Below are 24,379 nucleotides of genomic sequence, written 5' to 3' on the forward strand. Positions count from 1 at the left end.
ATAGACAAAAAATACCCGATTTGTGACGTTCGGACAATCTTGGAAAATGCTATGACAGGTATTGTCATTTAATAGATTTGGGTATTAATCCGTATATTGCCAAGATGAATTTCACAATGCCTTGGTGCACCGATGGGTCGTCCCACTTCTAGAATAGACTGGTCGTGGTAGTTCAGTGGTAGAGCGTTCACTTCATAACTGGAAGGACATGAGTTTGTGTTCTGCTCGTGCCATGGCCAAGTCAAACCTAAGATGTAAATATATCCTTGCCAGGCATTTAGCAGTGAGAGTCACAGGTCTTTCAGATTTGACCTCCAATGTCGCTGCAGGCTTTAACACTTTAAAGAACCCTCACTACTACGGCCTTGAGTCAGAGTACAAAGCATAGGTCTAAATTTGTGGTATTTCACCTACAGCTGGTGACGTTGAAAATTCCTGTCAGGACATAAAACAAACAACTTGGTAAAAAAAAAAAATACTGAACCTAGACCACTTGACAAATTACGAAGGCTTCCATGGTGTTCATGAGTTCCATGATGGTTGGAAAACTGACCCTATATGGCTGGATATGCATCATTGCCGTTAAAACAGTAAAAGGCATTTTGGTGCAGTTCTTTTTTCTTCTTTCTTTCAATGCAATACAAGGTACATGTATCTGGCCTGACAAAGCTTTGTCTGGTCTGACCAAATGTCTGACAGTGATTTAAAAATTTTGACAACACTGTGTTTGTAAGAGAAAATTATTATGTTGTTCTTATTATTGCAGCTGCAAGTCTTTCTAAATACTAGCGATGTTTTTGTGGGACTGGTTTGCTGGTATTCTAAATTATTTAGGTAAGAACTGTATCTCATTTTTGTTTTATACTTTTTAGCTCACCTGAGCTGTATTATAGTTCAAGTGAGTTTTTCTGATCAAATATTCATATCAACAGCTTTTGGAAAACAGTATTTTACTTTTCATGAAATGCTTGATGGTTTGCTGGTTTTGACTCTTAATTGCTAAATCAGAGTAACATATTTGGACAAAATACTGATTTGTAAATAAAGGTGAATTACCAGACATTAAAATTCAACACATTGTTCTCTAAAAGTCTTGTCCTTTTTGAATATTTTCAATTTTGAGGACAATACATGTATCAACACTTCGCCACGAGTTATGTCTCTTTGTGGGGTCAGCCAAAGGTCAATCCTTGAAAATTTTTTCTTCTTTACCCTTCCAAATATAAGAGGTTACTACTGTGAATTATAACTAATGAATAAGTTGTGATACAAGTTTATGTGCTGCCCCATATCAAATGTCAAAGCTACAGACCAGAAAATTATAAAAGCCAACATAAGGAAATACTACTTTTTAACCGGGAGATGGCGAACAAGGGATATAACATGCATGAAGTATTGATACATGTACTAAAAGCTAATTTAAATTCCTTCATTTGCTAGAAAGTTCTTTTTTTGATCATCATGATATTTAGATAGGGTTCTTCTAAAAATCTTCTTCTCAAGAACCACTGGGCCAGAAAAGATAAGATTTACATGAAAGCTTCCTGAAATAGTGCAGATTCAAGTTTGTTAAAGTCACAGCCCCCAGGGGTAGGGTGGGGCCACAATAGTGGATCAAAGTTTTACAAACAAATATATAGGGAAAATCTTTAAAAATCTTCTCAAGAACCATTGGGCCAAAGAAGTTTTCATTTACATGAAAGCTTCCTGACATAATGCAGATTCAAGTTTGTAAAAATCACGCCCCCCGGGGGTATGTTATGGCCACAACATGGATCAAAGATTTACATGCGAATGTAATGGGGAAATCTTTAAATATGGGCCAAGGTGACTCAGGTGAACGATATGGCCCATGGTCCTCTTGTTAAAATTAGTGGTGAGTCCCAACTTCAACAAATAATACTAGAAGATTTTCCATTTTATTCTTTTAAGTAATATCCCATGAAAATTTTAGAATGTGTAGCAATTTAAATTTTTCTAATTTAGTTTCAGAAAAATATGTTTTTAAGTTATTATAATTCTATAAAAAGCTTCCATTTTTGAGTTCTTAAAAATATAACAGTGACATATGATATTTCTTCAACATTTTAGGGATTTGAATTCTTAGACTAGTATATAAGTTTCAGATAAAAAAGACCTTAGAAACACAATTCTATAAAAGTCCTTCTGTTCTATATGACATTTCTTGAACATTTAGGAATTTTTTTCTTTGTCAATCAGTTCCAGAAAAATCTTATATTGATTCCAGAACTAGAACTTTTTAAAGCCATTTTCAACTCTAACTTTGCCCGATGGATTGTAGATTAATGAAGTGGTGAGATCTAGAACAGTTTTAGAATAATTTTTGTCATTTCATTGTTCCAGAACTGTACCAAAAACATTCTGTTACAGTTCTGTGATTTTACATGGATTTTAAAAGTCCTAGAAAAGTTCCATAAAAGTTCTAGAAGCACCTTTTATAACAGTTCAAGGATGATAGTTCAAGATTATACAATGGGACAGTTCTAGAACTGTGTTCTAGTCATACCAGAACAGTTCTAGAACATCATTTTGCAGGGGAGTAAGGTAATTGTACTTTCACTTAGATAATAAAAGGAAATTTCACCAAAACATTCTGGTACATACATTACATGGTAAAATTCCGAAGGATTTGAAATTAAACCCACAGATTGGCCTTTTTCCCCAGAAGAAGAGTGATTTGAACTTTCCAATTGTAAGTATGGTTTACGGTAACTGCATGGTATCTTATGGCATGGCTTTTATATTGTAGGTTTGTATAAAAAGTCGGGTAAGCTTGTGTTCCTTGGTCTAGACAATGCTGGGAAGACTACACTGCTTCACATGTTAAAAGATGACCGGATGGCACAGCATGTTCCCACACTTCACCCAAGTAAGCATGGAATTTATTCAAATACTAGAGACATGAAAGTGTTGTCTGTAGATGATTGGACTATATCAAGTGTGACACGGACAATGTATATTCGGCCAGTTTTTTAATTTTTAGCTCTTCTGAGCCAAAGACTCAAAGAGCTAATGCTATGGCCATTTGTGCGGTGTGCGTAAACTTTTTAGAAAAAGGGCTATAACTCAAGAACCCCTTGGCCAATTCTTTTCAAATTTGTTACAAGGTATCATTGGCCCAAGGGCTTTCATACATACTAAATAGAGGGATGTGACCCTTTAACAAGGGGAGATAATCAGGAAAATACAAACAAAAGTAGTGGTTGCTAAAAAATCTTCTTCTCAAGAACCACAGGGCAGATTATCACCAAACTTACACATAAGGATGAGGATATGTTGTAGATTAAAAATTGTTCAAGGCATTACCCTGGGGCGAAGGGCGTGGTCTCAAGGTCACTTCAAAGTTGACCTAAATTTAAAAAAATTTTAAATTCCTTAAATCTTAGATATTTTAGTCATTATAAGGACTAGGATCATCAAATTTTGACAGTTGATGCATCTTAGGACCTTGTGTCAAGTTGTCTCAAAAGTAGGTCACGGTGACCTACTTTTTGAATTTTGCAGGTATTTATTTTAAAATTAATTTTGATGCATATCTTGGACACTTTGAAGCCTATGATCATCAAAACTTGTCAGTTGGTGGATCATGGGACCTTGAAATGCGTCAACTGAAAAAAAGGTCACCGTGACCTACTTTCTGAATTTTATGGCTTATCATTTATAGATATATTTTAAGTTGTTATTTCAAATACCGAGAGGTTTAGAATCATCAAATCTTGTAAGTTGATGCATCTTGAGGCCTTGAAACATATTTATAAAAAAGTAGGTCACAGTGACCTACTTTTTGAATTTTGCAGATATTCAAATTTCACATTTTCAATTTTAGATGCATATTTTGGGCACTGTAAAACCTAGGATCATCAAACTTTGTCAGTTGATGCGTCTTCAGTCTTCGGTTTGTGTCGACCAAAAAGTAGGTCACCGTGACCTACTTTTGGTATTTGACAGCTAAATTACTATATTTCAGACACTATTTGACCTACAATCATCAAACTTTGTCAGTTGATGCATCTTGAGTCTTCGGAGTGTATCGACCAAAAAGTAGGTCACTGTGACCTACTTTTGACATTTGACAGTTATATTTATATATTTCAGTCACTAATTGCCCTACAATCATCAAACTTTGACAGTTGATGCATCTTGAGTCAACGGAGTGTGTCGACCAAAAGTAGGTCACCGTGACCTACTTTTGGATTTTGACGGCTATATTTATATATTTCAGATACTATTTGACCTACAGTCATCAAACTTTGTCAGTTGATGGGTCTTGCATGTTCGAAGGGTTTCGACCAAAAAGTAGGTCAACTTGACCTACTTTTGGAATTGGACACCTATATTTATATATTTCAGATACTATTTGACCTAGTCATCAAACTTTGTCAGTTGTTGGGTCTTGCATGTTTGAAGGGTGTTGACGAAAAAGTAGGTCACCTTGACCTACTTTTGGAATTTGACGGCTATATTTATATATTTCAGATTCTATTTGACCTACAGTCATCAAACTTTGTCAGTTGATGGGTCTTGCATGTTCGGAGTTCGCTGACCAAAAAGTAGGTCACCATGACCTACAATTGGAATTTGACAGCTATATTTCAATATTCAGATACTAATTGCCTTAAAATCATCAAACTTTGTCAGTTGATATTTCTTGGGTTTTCAAAATGTGTAAACCAAAAAGTAGGTCACATTGACCTACTTTTTTTGAATTCTTAGGATTTAACTAAAGATTTAGAATACTAAGAGGCTAAGAATAGAAATGGTGGGGTTGTACAATTTATTAGAAGAGCGATTCTAGGCCCTTGGGCCTCTTGTTTGGTTCTCCGACCCTAATTTTTGGGGAATCTGGGGGGAAAATAAAATGCAAATTTCAACAACAACAAAAAATTATTCCGCCGATTCTTACCAATATGTTGTACCAAAAATAAAAATAAAATGCATTTTAAATTTTACGAATAGAAAATCATGAAATGCAAACCTATTGATTTGTATTTGGTAATCACTATTCTTTATTCCGTATTTTTAAAAACCATGTGAACAGATATGGCCATGGTGACAGTACAAGTTTAACGATACCTATATTGTTGTTGATGAAGCAGATGCCATCATGAAAAAAAGGAATTGAGAGAAATCAATATTTCTCATAGAATTGGTGGTATTTTTGCAGTGCTATTTGGGTGTTTAAGGATGAGGGGAAGGTACAATTGTTAATGCCCTATGGACCCGGTTTGAGTGTGGTGAGGGCCTGTCCTGAGACACAGATTATTCTAACTAGTGACTTTATACCACAGCAGTACATGTCATAATAAATGTATTTGAATACATGTACTTGCATCTCAACCGTCTAAAATCCAAACAGGGAAGAGGACAGTGTGAGAAATTGTTAGGTGCTTTTGATATTATTATGAACACCCGTAAAAAATATGACCAATTCCCAGATGGAATTTAGAAAGGTGTGGATATTTCTCAAAAATTAGTGTAACTTGTGTAATGGTGGAAAGAAAAATATGACCAATTCCCAGATGGAATTTAGAAAGGTGTGGATGTTTCTCAAAAATTAGTGTAACTTGTGTAATGGTGGAAAGAATTTGAGTATCAAATAAAAATGATTATTATACCTCAGTATGAGAATGCCATGCAACGTGTAATCTGATTGGTCTAGACGGTCACGTGCCAGGGAGGACAAAACTTCATATCTCCCTCTCAGACATCATATCTCCCTATCATATTTACCCCTTGGGCAGCCTCGTGAATTTTCCATAAATTTAACGTCAAGGTAGACGAAGTGTATTGTGACGTCACAATAAGTCTGAGTCATTCTACTTTCATAGTTCGTAAGGCACAAAATATGCGGGTCTCTGATACACAGTTGAATCGCATGGTTTTGATTTTGGTTGATACAAAAACAAGCAAGTAAATCAACACTCAAGGAGAATGGAAAAACAAAAGCTGGTTATCATATCACTGTATATCGTTGTTTGTACCTTCTACCGTAATACGTTGACGGCGCGGTGTTACCGTTAGGACGATCTCAGCTACATGCAATGTATAGATGAGCGGACTCCAATTTCAAACATACTTTTGTAGTCTTGCTTTGTTTCGGTATAATAAACAATTTATTGCATGAATGTTCGGGAGATATGAAGATTTATTCACCCAAGAAAAATCATATTGCCCTCGGGGAATATGATTTTTCTTGGGTGAATAAATCTTCATATCTCCCTCACTATCATGCAATAAATGTATAAAAACACTTTTTATGCCCCCCTTTGAAAAAGAGGGGGCATATTGTTTTGCACCTGTCGGTCGGTCAGTATGTCGGTCGGTCTGTAGACCATGTGTTGTCCGCTCAATATCTTGAGAACCATTCACTTGATGATAATGATATTTCATATGTGGGTTAGTTATGAGTAGAAGAGGATCCCTATTGTTTTTCAGGTCAAAGGTCAAGGGTCAATCTACTCTGGACATAGGAATATAATGTCCGCTCAATATCTTGAGAACCCTTTGTTTGAAAGACATCAAACTTGGCACACTGGTACATTCTAAGGAGTAGATGACCCCTATTGATTTTGAGGTCATATGGTCAAAGGTCAAGGGTCAAACTGGGCATAGGAATATACTGACCATTCAATGTCTAGAGAACCCTTTGCTTGACAGACATCAAACTTGGTACGCCAGTACATCTTCAGAAGAAGATGACCCCCATTGATTTTGAGGTCACATGGTCAAAGGTCAAGGGTCAAACTGGACATAGGAATATACTGTCCGTTTAATATCTCGAGAACCCTTTGCTTGACAGACATCAAACTTGATACACTGGTACATCTTCAAGAGAAGATGACCCCTATTGATTTTGAGGTCACATGGTCAAAGGTCAAGGGTCAAACTTGACATGGGAATATAATGTCTGCTCAGTATCTTGAGAACCCTTTTCTTGACAGACATCAAACTTAGTACACTGATACGACTTCAGGAGAAGATGACCACTATTGATTTTGAGGTCACATGGTCAAAGGTCAAGGGTCACACTAGACAGGAATATACTGTCCGTTCAATATTTTGAGAACCCTTCGCTTGACAGACATCAAACTTGGTACACTGGTACATCTTCAGGAGAAAATTACCCCTATTGATTTTCAGATCACATGGTCAAAGGTCAAGGGTCAAACTGGACATTGGAATATACTGTCTGCTCCATATCTTGAGAACCCTTTGCTTGACAGACATTAAACTTGGTACACTGGTACATCTTCAGGAGAAGATGACACCTATTGATTTTGAGGTCGCGTGGTCAAAGGTCAAGGGTTAAACTGTACATGGGAATATACTGTCCGCTCAATATCTTGAGAACCCTTTGCTTGACAGACATCAAACTTGGTACACTGGTACATCTTCAGGAGAAGATGACTACTAATTATTTTAAGGTCACATGGTCAAAAGTCAAGGGTCAAATTGGACATAGGAATATACTGTCCATTCAATATCTTGAGAACCCTTTGCTTGACAGACATCAAACTTGGTACACTGGTACATCTTCAGGAGTTGATGACCCCTATTGATTTTTAGGTCACATGGTCAATCCACTCTTGACATAGGAAGATATTGTCTGCTCAATATTTTGAATTGATGATACTACTCTCAATTAAATGATGTGTGTGTGTATAACCCTTTTCAATTTTGCACCATGGGGGGCATATGTGTTTTACAAACATCTCTTGTTTCATAAAGGGTGGTAGAGAATTCCAAGGGCATCTATATGTGGGGAAAATGTGGTTAAAAATTATTTCATGGGGGTATAAACATTTTGAAATTAAAAATGGAATAACTACATAAAATCGAAATAGTGAAAAAATTTTCATTATATTTACGATTTGTAAATGTAAAATCTTTGTTGAGCATATGCAGCAAAATTACTGAACAACATAATATAAATACTAGATACTTTACAACATCAAAGAGATATGACCTTACACATTTTCTCAGCTTATGTTTTACCAAAGTGTAACATAGATAATAGTTATACACTGAATTTGAAATTACATTTTTTTCAAAATTCATAGCATACTAGTCACTCTAAAGAATTTTTTATCTAATATTTATGCCCCCCTTCAAAGAAGAGGGGCATATTGCTTTGCACGTGTCGGTCGGTTCAGTAGACCATATATTGTCCGCTCAATATCTTGAGAACCATTCACTCGATCGTAATGATATTTCATATTTAGGTTAGTTATGAGTAGAAGAGGACCCCTATTGTTTTTCAGGTCAAACCGCCGCGGTGGCTGAAAGGTTAGAGCGTTAGCCCTCCATGCGGAAGGCCAGGGTTCGAATCCCGGCCGCGACGGACCTAAGTCATTAAAATAGGTACTGACAATTCCATCGCCAAACGCTCGGCATCAGGTGTAAATGTCACGGGTCTTCGGAGATTACCTTAAAAACGGATGACCTGTGTCACAGTAGGTGTGGCACGCTAAAGAACCCTCACTGCTCAATGGCTGTAAGCGCCGAGCATAGGCGTAAATTTGAAGCCCTTCACCAGTCTTGGTGACGTTTCCATATGAGTGAAAAATTCTCGAGCGAGACGTTAAGCAAGAATCAATCATTTTCAGGTCAAAAGGTCAAGGGTCAATCTGGACATAGGAATATACTGTCCGCTCAATATTTTGAGAACCCTTTGCTTGACAGACATCAAACTTGATACACTGGTACATTCATACATACAAATATGGACCTTTTTTTGCTTGTAAATGAAATTCATTGACAAACAGATTTGCATTAGATCTAATTAACAAAAATACAAGGCAGTTAATAGAAAAGGATAATAATAATAATAAATAATTCGAAAATGGAAAAAAAGTTAAAAGAATGTTACTGAAAATAGTGTATATTTCATTGTTTCAGTTATATTTATCATTTAAAATTCAGTCTCGTCAGCTATTATGCAAAACCATAACTCTTTTAACAAATTAAGAAATGACAAATGGGGAAAAAAAGATATTATTATAGGAATCACTCTGTCTGTCCGTCCGTCCATCTGTCTGTCTCCAGATTCGTGTCCGGGCCATAACTTCTTTGTTCTTTGACATAGGCATACCATATTTGGCACACAGGTGGATCACCATGAAACGATGTGTCAAGTACCTTCATGACCTCTATATGACCTTGACCTCAAGGTCAAAATTAAAGGTTTTTTTTTTACAATGGATTCGTGTCCGGGCTACAACTTTGTTCTTTGACATAGGCATACCATATTTGGCACACAGGTGGATCACCATGAGAGGATGTGTCAAGTACCTTCATGACCTCCATATGACCTTGACCCTTGACGTCAAGGTCAAAATTATGGGTTTTTATACGCCCGTCTTTAGATGGGACGTATTATGGTACAGCGATGTATGTACGTCTGTTCGGGGTTTTCTCTTTATAATTTCATTTCCCTTTCACTTATCATGCTGAAACTTGCTGTGTAGCTTCTTTGTGGGTCACTCTGGATCATACTGCAATTTTGATCCATTTCGACTTTTTTTCCAGGAGTTTTGCCCCTTTATTTGGAAATAATTATTATATTGAGGGTACATAATTTGTCCACCCTACTCCTCCCACAGTTTTCAAGTGAGAGCCTTCTTATTTTGTGGAGTGTTTGTATGGGTATTGAAGATGTGCATGTGGGATGGATTTTGATTTTCTGCAATTTTTGAGAAAATTACAGGTTGTTGAACTTAGTCTATTTAGAAATTAATATTCTATGAAGGGTACATAATTTGTCTGTCCAACTCCTCCCACAGTTTTCAAGTGAGGACCTTCTTATTTTGTGGAGTGTTTGTATAGGTACTGAAGATGTGCATCTGGTAAAGGATTTTGATTTTCTTCCATTTTTGAAAAAATTTCAGGTTGTTGAACTTGGTCCATTTTGAGGAAATCTCAATTTTTAAGCTAAGACACTTTGTTGATATGAAAGTTTGTCACAGCCTCATGATGGTTGATACTACCTGAAGCAAAGTTATACAAATTATAGCACAAGAAAAACACCCTATGTAAGCATTTCACGGGTGTATTATGTACCGTTAGCGGTACTCTTGTTTACAATGGATTCGTGTCCGGGCCATAACTTCTTTGTTCTTTGACATAGGCATACCATATTTGACACATGAGTGTATCAACATGAGACGATGTGTCATGTACCTTCATGACCTCCATATGACCTTCACCTCAAGGTCAAAATTAAAGGTTTTTACAATGGATTCGTGTCAGGGCCATGATTTCTTTGTTCTTTGACATAGGCATACCATATTTAACACATGAGTGTATTGCCATGAGACGATGTGTCGGGTACCTTCATGATCTCTATATGACCTTGAACTTTGACCTCCAGGTCAAAATTGGATTATAGGGTTTTAACATAGTCATACCATAAGACATGGGTATCACCATGAGACTATGTGTCATGTACATTCATGACCTTTTTATGACCTTGACCTTTGATCTCAAGGTCAAAATTATAGGTTTATACCTAGTGATGTACCGATTGTCGCCAACTTTCGATTGTCGGTTGCTATAACTGAAATGATGTGAATAATCGATTGTCATTTTGAAAATCGAAAATCGCCGACATCGGTATATTTTTTTTATAATACAAATATTCCTACCGCGACTTATCTAAAATCAAAAATGGCTGACAAAGCTGCATCATCTGATATGATTGAATATTGTTTAACGTTTCTCTTGAGAATCTCGCACTCATATGGAGACGACACCATTGCCGGTAAAGGCCTTCAAATTTAGGCCTATGCACAGTGCTTACAGTCTTTCAACAGGGAGGGATCTTTATTGTGCCACACCTGTTGTGACACGGGGCCTTGGATTTTGCCTCTTACAACAAACAAGGGGTAATGAGGCTCTATTCTAACCCGGATCCCATAAGAACAACAAAAGTCGAGAGATCAATCTCTATCCCGGGAAAATAAAATCGAAAGTATGGGATTAACTTCAAATTTCTAATTATGATTTTGAACGTCTCCAAATGAGTGAAACAAGATACAATCAATCTAATGATTTTATTCTAATTAACTTAATATATAGGGTAAAACATAAAGTAAATTTAATATATTTATGCCATAAATTTGAAATCATTAAAATTCGATTATTTTTCGATTAATCAATCAAAAAGATACATCTGATTAATCCGATCATCGTTTAAATTTATTTTCCCGATTGCCCATCACTATTTATACCATGGATTTGTGTTCGGACTATATCTTCCATTTTCTTCTACAAAGGCGTACCATATTTTTACACTCAGGAAAGAGGTAATTTATACCTATTAACAACACCCTTTGGGAGATTGGGGTAAGGGGGGGGGGGGGTATTCTTAGTGAGCATTGCTCACAGTACCTCTTTGTTAATACTGATTAAAATAGAGGTGAATGTATGAATGACACTCGTTCCTGAAGTAAAAGTTGATGCATGTATTTTTATGCCTCCGAGATCAAAGATCGGGGGGCATATTGTTTTTGTCCTGTCTGTCATTCTGTCTGAAACTTTAACCTTGCTAATAACTTTTGAACAGTAAGTGATAGAGCTTTGATATTTCACATGAGTATTACTTGTGATAAGACCTTTCCGTGGGTACCAACATTTTTGACCCCGTGACCTTGACCTTGGAGTTTGACCTACTTTTTGAAAACTTTAACCTTGCTAATAACCTTTGAACAGTAAGAGATAGAGCTTTGATATTTCACCTGAGTATTCCTTGTTACAAGACCTTTCCGTTGGTATTGAACCTTTTGACCTTGACATTTGACCTACTTTTAATTTTTTTTTTTACATTGGTCATAACTTCTAAATGGTAAATATTAGAGCTTTCATATTGTACATGAGCATTTCTTTAAGATCTTTCTACTGGTACCAAGATATTTACCCTTGTGACCTTGGCCATCTTCGGAATTGGCCATTATCGGGGGCATTTGTGTTTCACAAACACATCTTGTTTCAAAATTATTATCCTATATAATTAAGTAAAATATTACTAAGCAGTGCTCCAAGTTGCGAGTTAAATGGTCGCATTTGTGACCAGAAAATCAATTTTGCGACTAGAGATTATAATTAAATCGCATTTTCACGAGTGAAGAAAATTTGGGCAACCAGTAAAATTTTAGAATCGGGATCGGAAGTCTGAATAAATATTTTTCAGTCTCGGTCAAAACAATCAAGATGGCGGGTAAACGAGGCTTAGAGCACTTCGGATTTATCAATAGTAAAAAACAGAAGCCTCAGCCTAGTACATGTAACAAAGAAATTCAAGAATCACACGGGGAAAGTTCTGCATCAAAAGATGGTGTAGCAGTGTCTAAAGAGAAATGCAAAAGTAAAGGAAGAACCCCAGTCCTGAAATGGCGGAGGGAATTTTCGTGATTGCAAAATGTTTTGCAGAATTTGTGAGGCGAATTAGCCAGCAACTTCCACCATTTCTGGACATCCATTGTCCTATTTCGCCACGACCGAGTGTACATCTTTCAAACGTGGAATGTGACTATTCACGGTAACAGTAAGAGACATGTCGTTGTCCGTGACTGCATTATTAGTAGTAAGTCTAGGGGGGCAACTGTTGCTGTTAATTTTCCAAGACAATCAAACTCGGGATGTAGTGTTCTTACTGATGCTGGTACTAATTGTTCAGCAAAAGATCCAACAAAACTAGGAGCTCTTATTCGCATAACATAAGCAATGAAGGCCCATGCACTTCTTGATAACTTTAAAGCAAATCCTTGTGTGGAAAGCTGGGTTTTCTTCCCCAGAAGCGTACTGTAAAATGTACAGGATGGCCCAATGCAATACAACTTTTGCCTGAGTAAATACTTGACTTGTTAGCATCCAGCATGTTTCACAGTACATTTCTATTGAGTTTAAAAATAAAACAAACAAAATGTATACATGGGTGTTGATTTTTTACTTGAAAGATATTCATATTTAAAAAAAAAACCTTGTAAGTCTTATATTTACAAAATCTTTTACTATTGCGAGTAGAAATTTTGAACATGGCAACTAGAAATTTGAAAATGTCGACCAGAAATATTTCTAGGTCGCCATTTTGAGACCTGATAGCAGATGCGACTTAGAGTACTGTTACTAAGCATTATAAAAGGAAGAACTGAACACATTATAAAACCACACTGCCCTACTTGATTTAGTTTGAGTGTTTGTAAAATGGAGGAAGTGTCTGATAACGGAAAAAGGTTTCCCTCATGCATTTTATGTAAGAAAAGAACTAAAACTAATGACAGTAAGAAATGTGAAAGTGTTAAAATAAGCAATTTTTTATGATGGATGCCAAACTACAAATGTGGTAATTCACCTTGAAGTTAACCTCTTGATTGATAAAATTCTTATTTCTATCTATGTGAAAATAGCTCTATTGGTAACCTCTGCTAAATTTTGTTTGCACAAACCAAATATATGCAAGGAGGGAGTTTGGTTCTATTATGTAGCAGTATCGAAATAAGATTATTTTTTTTTAAATAAATGAATTCTTTTCATAAATTTTATGGAGTTACATGTGAATAAGGCATTTTGAAATACACACAGGTCTATATTATTGTAATATATGATCCGGATAGGAAACTAATGAAATTAAATAAACAGAACATATTTTACCTGATGATGAGATCATGTGGAAATTTTTCTTAGCCTAATGTGAAATAAATTATCTCCATATAACTAAACTAAATGTTCATCTGTACACATGTACGGCTACTTTTGTAACAGTTTCCATATTACCCCCACCCACACCATAGATGTAACTCCCTATAACAAAATTATATGCAACAATTAAATTGATGTGCAAAAACAGAAGTGTGAAACATAGGATTAAAATGTTTACTCACTGTCTAAAGTTGTACATGTAGCTACATGTGTCTGAAATAACAACACAGCTGTCGAAGCCTGGCTGTCATTGTTTTCAGAATGTTTACATGTACATGTGGGATAATAATAACAACCCCCCACCAAAAAAATAATAATAATAAAAACACACACACACTATAACTACATGTAATATTGAAACCCACATACATAGGCCAATAGATCTTATTCGTACGTCAACTGTTGGATCCACCTTGTTTTCGTGTACATCCCATGAACAGGATTTTGAGACACACACACACACACACACACCCCGAAAACTATCACTCTGTGCAATAAATGGTTATACAGTTGAAATATCGGGATTGGATTTTCTCTCGTATCTACGTATATAAGATACAGATATTCTTTGAAAGAAATGTATGTAAGATATTTCTATCTTTCATATCACGTGACGTTTATCTTACATATCCCGTGACGTCATAATCAATACACAACTAGCTTGCAACTTACCTCGCCTCGATTGACAAACACTAGCGTCTGCAAAGCTCTTGTACAAAAAATGACAGATTGTAATGTCCCTGATAATCTCCAGGTGTATGTGACCAGACACAAAAATACACATTCCTTGAACAATTACTGCACACTCAACAACAGTCACAAATTCTTCATACACCTATGTCATCCGGTGCATTATGCCAGTTCACAGAAACCCAGCCCACACGGTCTATTACTTCTAGGCCTACCTCCACATTCACTCTGTCAACGTCTACTGTCAGTGTCTCAGGTGAAATAAGTGCCTTCAATGTCCATGAGACTCGAGTCCTTGCACACGTGAAAAACGAAAGTCTAGCCATGCCCATATTCACCAACAAAAAACACTTGGAATCTCTCTTCACACACTCGTCATTAAATACAGTGGAACCCCGTTATTACGTTCCCCCTTTATTATGTTAGTCCGCATATTACGTTGGAATTTCAAAGCACAAAACCATTTCTTAACAAACCTATATAAAATAGACCTCGTTATTACGTTGTCCTAAAATGCCGGGACTCGGTATTACGTTGTAAAAATTCCGACAAAAACGTAATAAACCCCTAATTATTCAATAGTGATTCTCAAAATAATAAGCCATTCACACCTTGACTGCCCGGGGCAGTCACCACGTAAATTTCCTGGTCTGTTCGGGGATTAGAGACGCTTGACTGATCACGCTTCGATAGATCTAGCGACAACAATACAGGTGAATACCCCGTATAGAAGCCAGTGATAAACAATTAAATAATGTTTATTTAGAAATTGTACTCTATGAAATTTACTTCATTATTCATATTTTGATAATCAAAGAAATAATTTATTTTTCAACCACCTGCGTGTTCAGCATAGTGTGATTACCTTCTCTATTAAAACTCTATTCACGGAAAGCTTTAGTACCAAACAAGAAAGACAAGATTTATTGTAGCAATGTTACAACCGCTTGGGTAACTGCTTGGACATAGGTGACTAAAGGTGTTCAATAAAAAAAATTGTTCGTTGTTTGGACATGCAGCTTGGGTGTTCATAAATCTCGTCCATACATACATTAATCTATCGGCCGATTCGTGCATGGCATTTACCTCAGTGAATATTTTAAAATCCCTTGATGCGCACGTGATTTTAGTGCCATCATTTAGCGTTATAAATGAAATCTTCGTGCATCATTATATTTTTTTTATGTGGATTGCGCTTAAATTGTTCTCCGTGCATGTTTATCGTTGGTGAGAAGTGTGTAAGTGTTGGGTATCGTGTGCGTTTTGTGTCTATAGTTTTGTTGTTTTTTGGGTGGGATTTTTTTATTGTGTTGTGTCTTGTGTAATTAGAGAACTTAATAAAAACGATGTTTTGTTATTTTTTTAATACGAATGTTGAATACAAACCGTAACGAGTTATTGAGAGAAATTTACATGAACGCATTGTTTTAAAGTTGAACAAAATGGCAGTCCAAACGAATGCAGAAAAAGCAACGTTTATCAAAACATCCTTATGTATCCTACACCGAAATAAAGAAAAGGGATAAGAACATGAAGAATTACGGACATTAAAGATAAGATGTAAATAAAACAAAGTATCATAGTCTTTTAAACAAAGAAACAGTAAAGATATATTCACACACCCCTTCACGGAATACCAACGAACGATATACAATTTCCAAATGATATTTTTAATGGATTTAACTGGGAACGTTTATTACGTTGCCCCCGGTATTACGTTATTTTATCGTGACAAAATGGAAAATGTAATAACGGGGTTCCACTGTAACTGCTCAATTCATATCAATATCAATGCTCCTCTAAGAAAGAAAACGTGCAGTTGTGGATTCATATTCTGATTAGGTCTGTCAAAATGTTTCGTGCTGATGGACTGTCAAGTTACGTCACGCATCACCCTGATTATTGATTTATTCAAAGAGGAATAATTCTTAATACAATTCACTTATACACTCGTCGGCCAATTTTTTGTCGGCAACATAGTTGCCAAAATGAAGATCGTAGAATTCGATTCTGGTGTTATTTTCAATGTACAGCGAAAAATTAATTAATTGGAAAATTCTCAAAATGGCGTCGCTAGACACAAGGAAAACGGAAAACTCTAGAAATATGAGAGAAAAATACTCTCTTATGAGTTGCCATGAAATATTAAGGTGATTCCACCCTCGGGGTTGCAAAAAAGTGGTAAAACCCTCGGCAAAGCCTCGGGTTTCACCGCTTTTTTGCAACCCTCGGGTGGAATCGCCTTATATTTCATGGCTACTCATAAGAGAGTCTTATAATCTTCATGCCATACTTAAGGTATTCCATGTATAATGAAAGGATAATGAACAATTTTGAATGATTTAGATCAACATAAATTTTTATTGTTAAATAATGATGAAAGTGAAGCAGATGAAATTCACATGACTGGTGAATGATTAGAAACTGACCTTTTTGCACGTAAGATTTTTTGGAACAGTTGTCTGCCCTTTGTAAAAATAAGAAAAATCTAATTTTCTAAAAATGTGTGTGGTCAATGATTAATTTTATTTCATATTTTCATTAAGAGAAAGTGTATGTAACTTTCTACCAAGAGATCTGTATGAAAATATAATTTCTTTTTAAAATATTGTAATAAAACATGCTTTTCTCATATACTTCAATGTTAAATTCAAGGTGAAATAAATCAAGTAGTAAACAGAATTTTGAAAATTCCTATGGTGGATTATTTTTATTTGATGAACCCTTCAAAATGATACCATGATTACAAAAATTCCACCATCCATTTATTAAATATAAAATATGGTCATTATACATTGAATACCTTAAATGACAAAACTAAGTAAAGAGGTACTGAATTAATATTACTTTAAAACTGTTGAATGGTTGTATATGAATAAAACTTTTAAAATTTTAAAGAGAGGGAAGGAGGCAAACAGAGAGAGGAGAAAGAGATGTACGAGTATAATGTGTGTGTGTGTGTGTGTGTGTGTTTTGTAGGAATTAACATAGAAAGATTTCAATATGTACAATTATAATTAAATTGCACTGAATAGTGTTTTTGTTTCACTTTGATACTTAGAGAACTTTCAGGTAAAAGTACATGAAACATAAAATTGTGACGTTACGTTGCAAAATTGTGACTTCAATAAAAATCTGGCCAAAAACAATGGGTACTTAGAACGCCAATAACTAAAAAATTGAAAAGATATCGGAAGAAGGATATCATTTTTGAAAAATAAGTATTCTTGGCTTCTGTCCCCGAGAATGATATTAAGTTCTGACTAAGGGCTATTTTTGGCTATAATTTGTGGCTCTGGTTCTTTGGTATGAAGCATCTTTGGGACAAGGGGGACCTAAATTGTAAATTTCAGGATTCCTGCACCCCTGGGGTCTTAGGGGCAGGGCAAAAACTGTCAAAAATTGACTAATTTTCAAATATCTTCTTCTCTAGAACTGCACATGTTTAAGAAAAACTAAGTGCATAGTGATATAGAGCAGGAAGGCCTCTACCAAAATCATAAATTTCATGATCCCCGGGGTAGGGGTTTTGACCCCAGGGTGGGGCCAAACTTACTCTATAGTGTGTATGTGTAAAACACTTAAATAACATTTTGTTTAGTGCTTTGATTCTAAATTGAAACTAACTGGATATTTAGAAAAGAGCAGGTAATCTTTTACCAAAATTTGATGATCCCCAGAGTAGGGTTTCTGGCCCCAGGGCGGGGCCAAATTTTTATATAGTATTTATGTGTAAGTTTGCTGATACTGTATAAAATCTAAATGCATACTCAGGAATAGCAGAAAAGGATGTACAAAAAATGGTGAATTTCACAACCCAGGGTTTTGACTCTAGGATATGGGTCCTAATTAGTCAGATGTTTTAATGTTAATACACCTATTATATTATGTAAAGCCTTTCATCAGTGTGTGCACTTTTGAGGGCAGTGCAGTTTTAAAAATACGTCTTGCTTTATACTCTTGCTGAACATTAGAATTGAGCTTAGATATTCCAGGGTGTCAAGTTTCTTATAAATTCCTATATTTGGGGGTTATTTCTATAATATCCTATATTTCCACAAAAATTCATATATTTTTGTGAAATTCCTATATTTTAGGGTAAGCAAGAATGTTGGATTCTGAAGCAAAACCAGTACTGTATATTACAAACAATTTGTGTCATCTATTTGTAACTATACAACATTTACTTCAAAATTAACCTTTCTTTCAGGTGTCAGCAGGCTGTCCAGCAGCCCTAAAATTCCTTTAAAAATCCTTTTAAAAAATTTAAAGTTTTGCTAAAATGCCAAAAAATATGTTAAATTTTAAAAAGATGAAATCCTAAAAAAGCCCTAATTTTTCATGTCAATTCCTATTTTTAGCCGAGTTGCAACGAAGTTGAACTCGGCTATTGGTTTGGTGATGCGGGCGGGCGGTTGGGCGTCATCAATTGGTTTCCAGATGTTAACTCAGAAAGTTTATATCTGAATCAAATGAAACTTTGATATATTGTTGGGTACCAGGTAAGGGAGACCCCTATTGGTTTTGGAGAAAAAGGTCAAGGTCACAGTGACCGAATATAGAATGAAAATTTCAGAAATATTTGGTTTCTGGATGATAACTCAGAAAGTTTAAATCGGAATCAAATGATACTTAAAGATATTGTTATGTACCAGGTAAGGAAGACCCCTATTGATTTTTTAGAAAATAGGTCAAAGGTCAAGGTCACAGTGACCGAAAATAGATTTAAAATTCCAAAAAAAAATTTGGTTTCCGGAGGATAACTTGAAATTTTTTAATTTGAATCAAATGAAACATGGATATATTGTTGGATACCAGCAAAGCAAGGCCCCTATTGATTTTGGAGAAAAAAGGTCAAAGTCACAGTGACCAAAAATAGATTGAAAACTTCAGACAAATATGGTTTCTGGACAGTAACTCGAAAAGTTTAAAACTAAAATTAGTTCTTCACAATTATAAATATGCCACATCATTCCTGACTTTACAATGTATCCCATGCAACTCGGCTCATGCACCCCTGGGTGCATATATTGATTTTTTTTACAAATATATTTCTATTTTGAAAATGCATTCAAACTAAATTTGACCAGAGAATCCATGTGTCAAGCTGTTTATTATGTTCCCCAAACAAAGTTTGGGAACATATTGTTTTTACTCTGTTTCTTCTTATTATTATTATTATTATTATTATTCTTTTTCTCCGGTACTTTTTTGTCCGGTAGTGTTCTCAGAAACTACAAAAGGGATCGATATGAAACTTTCCAGGATGATAGTATAGCGTTTGTAGATGTGCATAGTGATAGTCATTTTGTTTGCACGTGCATGCACGCGCGCGCACGTGCATTGCAATTTTGGTACAAAAAATGGAAAATCAGAATATTGAAGGAAGCGATATAAAACCTAAATAGGATGATAGTATATCATTTGTACATATGAAAAATAATAGTTATTTTGTCAGCACGCGCACGCATGCGCGTGCACGCGCATTCCAAAATTTGTACACTAACTTTGGAATCAGTCTAACTTTTTTGTTGTTCATTGAAATGGCTTGAAATTCATATCATAGGTAGATATTGAGACCCTTAACTGATTTACATAGTCAAAATTACCAATTTGCACGCGCATGCACGTGCGCTTCATTTTGATTGGATAATACTAAAATGTTTGTAACTATCTTATTTATGAAGCGAATGAGATGATATTCACAGCCTAAGTAGACAATATGTGTATCTATATATTGGTGTAATAAAAAAATGCCAACGTACACGCGCATGCGCGTGCAACGTTTTTTAAATGTTCAATTTTTATAGGACGATAAGGTTTTTGTTTTTCATCAAATTCTATTGATATTAATGGTTTAGATGTGTCTTGGTACTCCTTACAAATTGCTGTGGTTAGAATTACTGCTAAGCACGTGTATGCACGTGTGCTGAATTCTGATTGGACGATTTTAAAATCGCTATAACTTTCTTATATTTGGTGGAAACGTTATGAAATTCATACTGTGGGTATATGATACAAATGCCTGTTGAACGACATCAACAAAAATTCGGAATCGTACACGCGTGCGCGTGCATGCACGTGCAACACTTTCTTTCATTTCTTGGTACTGAAATGACCATATTGAATGTACTACATGTAATTAAAGACTAAAATAAAATGATTTTTTGCTATAGATTTAAAAGGACATCACTTTTTAATTGGGGGAGGTTTGGGGAACATATGTAACGGTCCCCGTTACAATTAGAACTAGTTACTTGTGACTTTGTTACAAAGGTTATAGCCAATTATTCCTGCACGGAGAGTATTTTTTGTGAGTTTCTTGATTGTCAGAATTGTGAAAGTAAGACCATTAAAATTTTTAAAACTGCCCTAATTTGGTTATGAAATTCCTAATTTTAGCTCTAAATTTTCATATTTTTAGCCCTAAAATTAGCCCTTATTTTTTGTCAGAGTGCTGGACAGCCCAGCCCAGCTTTACCTGCTGGATTTGTTTTTCTTCCTTGCAGGAAGTCAAACAGTCCTGCAGATGAAGCTGTCCTATGTTCCAACAAGTGTTTTGTTTCAGGTTGCGTTTTAACAAGACTTAGTGAAAATGCCTAGTATAAAACAAAGTTTCAGGAACTTTGGTTAACTGATTAACACAGGTTAGAATCGTAAGATGTTAGCTTGCTAAATGTGTCATTTTATTAATTGACATTATTTTATTGAAACAATGAAAGTTGTAATTCCTGATAACTTGTAAATAAAAGGAGAGTGTAGTGAGTGAAGGAGGAGGCTTAAAAGTCCAGAAGTCCTTTGTTTTTTTGTCCTATATTTTTTGGACCAAAATTCACTTGACACCCTGATATTCAGAACAGGAATTTTTTTTCATAGCCCTTGGGAGTAGTGATACTTTTTCACTAGTGCTCAGGTGACTGATAAGGCCTGTGGGCCTATTGTTTTGATTTTGATTACGTCACTTATTAGTCCCCTACCGCTTTGTAAAACCAAAGGAGATTTTAGCTTTCTTCTCTATCTGTCCCTCTCCCTGACTGTTAGTTTGTCCCATATTGGTTTTCCAGACTTGTTTCCGTTATGCTTGGGTGGATTCATTTGAAACTTGCAGGGTAGTTTCAGAGTGGCAAACTATAGATCAAGTTCGAATTTTGTACCGTCTGATAGACAAGTTTTAAAGAAATTAATTCTTTTATTTCCGATGGACATGTGGTAAAAATAGGATGCCTCAGTTGACAATCCTCGATTTTGTAACCAAAAAAATGCTTCATTAATTTGACATTTCAAGTCCATTAATCACAAAAGAAATATATCGATGAAAATGTATATCAAATCTGTTAATAACGCAATTATTTTTGTGTAATCAGTGAACGAAATCTGATGCATTGACAGTTCTCAATTTACTGCATTCCAGCAGTCCCGGGTATTCGTTATCGGCCTTCAAACAGTTGATAGCAAGTAGTATTTTGAAGCCCTTTATAAGTATTTTATAAGTATTTAACATACATTTCGTAGTTCATTGACTTGGTTAAAGACCTAAACCAAATTATAAATTTGTCTTTTTTCCTGGTCGTCTTTGTATCTGAACAGTAGTTGATTTCCAATCATTCCTGTCCTCGTTCCCCATTTCCCTTTGCCATAAGCTACATAATGAACTTTAAAATATTATTGCAGTCCAATATCTTTTGTGAAAGGTAGGGGACTATGTATTGCCATGCAATACTCTCGAAATACTTGTTCATTTAAAAATTCATGTTATTCTTACCTTCAGCTTCAGAAGAGCTATCAATGGGAGGAATGAGGTTCACAACCTTTGACCTTGGTGGTCATCAGCAAGGTAATTCAAGTATAGAATATGAAACAAACTGTAAACTTAGGTTGCATTAAATTTGAGGAAGCAACTCAAGACTCAGTAACTAATTATGTTTCATGATATCCAAACTGTATGGAGCGCCAAATTAACAAACTCAAATAATTGAAGATATCTTCAATTATTTGAAGATATCATCAATTCAATTATTGCTCTCTTTAATTGAATTAATGCACACATTAAATCAATTATTGCTCTCATCAAATGAATTAATGTGGGCTTCAATTCAATTATTGCTCTCATCAATTGAAGTAATGAAAGCAATAATTGATTTAATGCGCACATTAATTCAATTATTGCTCTCATCAATTCAATTTCGTAGAAATATTGCTCGGAATATTTAATTCAGAGCTCGGTATAAATAATTTGATGATCTCTTTAATTTAATTGAAGATATCTTTAATTATTTACAATGCTTTTGTATAAGGAATTAATGCGCGCATCAGTTCTTTTAAAGATGCAACAATTCAATGAAAGAGATCATTAATTCAATTGTGGATATGTTGAATTGAAGATATCTTTAATTATATAGTTGCTCTCTCTAAAAGAATTATTGCTCTCTTCAAATGAATTAGAGATATCATTAATTCAATTGAAGAGATTAATAATTGAATTAATGCGCGCATTAAATAAATTATTGCTCTCATCAAATCAATGGCCTACATTTTTCATAACGCTATGCGAGTTATATTCCCCTGATTACAGAGGGCGTGCAGCAAATTGCGGTCCTCAGTTGATGGTGTCATATAAGGAATAAATAGCAGATTTACAATTTTTGATTGCAATCAAGTGCCAGTTAAGGAATTTTTCTAAGAATTAAGTGAAATGACTCTAAAATGGTATGATTGAACCAATTATTTTACTAATTACATTTATATGTGTCCCTTGTGAGGTTTTCTAACAAGCAATGTATGATCATGATGTAATGAAGTAGGTAAATATTACCTAGTCCTCGATTTCTTAGATCAGAATCATGATGTCCTTAGTATATCAGCAATTCTTCATTATTAATTTTTATCAATATTTTCGACAACCAATACACAAACTCACAACACCCCTCCACCCCCAAACGCATACATGTACATTATCAATTTATCGTTTCACACTGAACAAAACTAGTTGTTGCTAAATGTACACTAGGTGCCAACAAATACTGAGTACCAGTGTCCAGCCCTAGTGATACCGAGTACCAGTGTCCAGCCCTAGTGATACTGAGTACCGGTGTCCAGCCCTAGTGATACTGAGTACCAGTGTCCAGCCCTAGTGATACTGAGTACCAGTGTCCAGCCCTAGTGATACTGAGTACCAGTGTCCAGCCCTAGTGATACTGAGTACCGGTGTCCAGCCCTAGTGACTTGATACACTGTAAGAGGATTCTTACAGCACAAGATAAGGCACTCTTTCACAGCCAGTATCTATCCCATTGAAGATAGCATTTCCATTACCCTTGGGGTTATCATTATATCAATGACTTTTATGATTATAAACCAATGATAGTGCTCTCTGAAAGGGTTACATAAAAGAATTTCAAGAAGAACAAGTATTAAAGTATAGTTTGATGTTGACAGCCAGAAGAACAAGTATTAAATATAGTTTGATGTTGACAGCCAGAAGAACAAGTATTAAGTATAGTTTGATGTTGACAGCCAGAAGAACAAGTATTAAAGTATAGTTTGATGTTGACAGCCAGAAGAACAAGTATTAAAGTATAGTTTGATGTTGACAGCCAGAAGAGTGTGGAAGGAGTACTTCCCTGCTGTTGATGGTATTGTGTTTCTGGTTGATGTATGTGACAGACAGAGATTTGCTGAGGCTAAGGCAGAATTAGATGTAAGTAGACAGTGAAAATGAGTTTTACAGGTTTTTCAAACAAGATTTCATTTGCCATGTATTATCTTTAATTTTTTGACAACAGGTTGAACCATATATTGGTTTTAGGGTGAATTGAGGATTCAGAGTCCATTTCTGGCATCAAAATGTTCACCTTTTCCGACATGGGGAGGTGTTAGGGAACATTTGTGTTGGCATTCCAACACAGTTATAGCATGTTACTTTCTTATCATTATTCTTCTTCTTTAGATCCAATTTAAACTCTGTAGGCTGATA

At 35.4% G+C, this 24,379-nt stretch overlaps 1 protein-coding gene across 4 annotated transcripts in view; it reads left to right on the forward strand.

Annotated features, from left to right (window-relative positions):
• LOC125668657 (GTP-binding protein SAR1-like) overlaps positions 1–24,379 on the forward strand; it is a 38,978-nt gene that overhangs the window by 5,928 nt on the left and 8,671 nt on the right. For 3 of the 4 annotated variants that reach the window (XM_048902983.2, XM_056162810.1, XM_056162809.1), the window contains exons 2-5: positions 767–834; positions 2,771–2,890; positions 22,175–22,240; positions 24,000–24,103. In XM_048902983.2, the coding sequence (XP_048758940.1) occupies positions 792–834; positions 2,771–2,890; positions 22,175–22,240; positions 24,000–24,103 (333 nt within the window). In that variant the 5' untranslated portion in view covers positions 767–791. Of the gene's footprint in view, positions 1–5; positions 59–766; positions 835–2,770; positions 2,891–22,174; positions 22,241–23,999; positions 24,104–24,379 lie in introns of those variants that run through there. The other variant, XM_056162808.1, reaches the window with a different exon arrangement.

Source organism: Ostrea edulis, chromosome 4 (assembly GCF_947568905.1).
Source record: "Ostrea edulis chromosome 4, xbOstEdul1.1, whole genome shotgun sequence".
Lineage (NCBI taxonomy): Eukaryota > Metazoa > Mollusca > Bivalvia > Ostreida > Ostreidae > Ostrea > Ostrea edulis.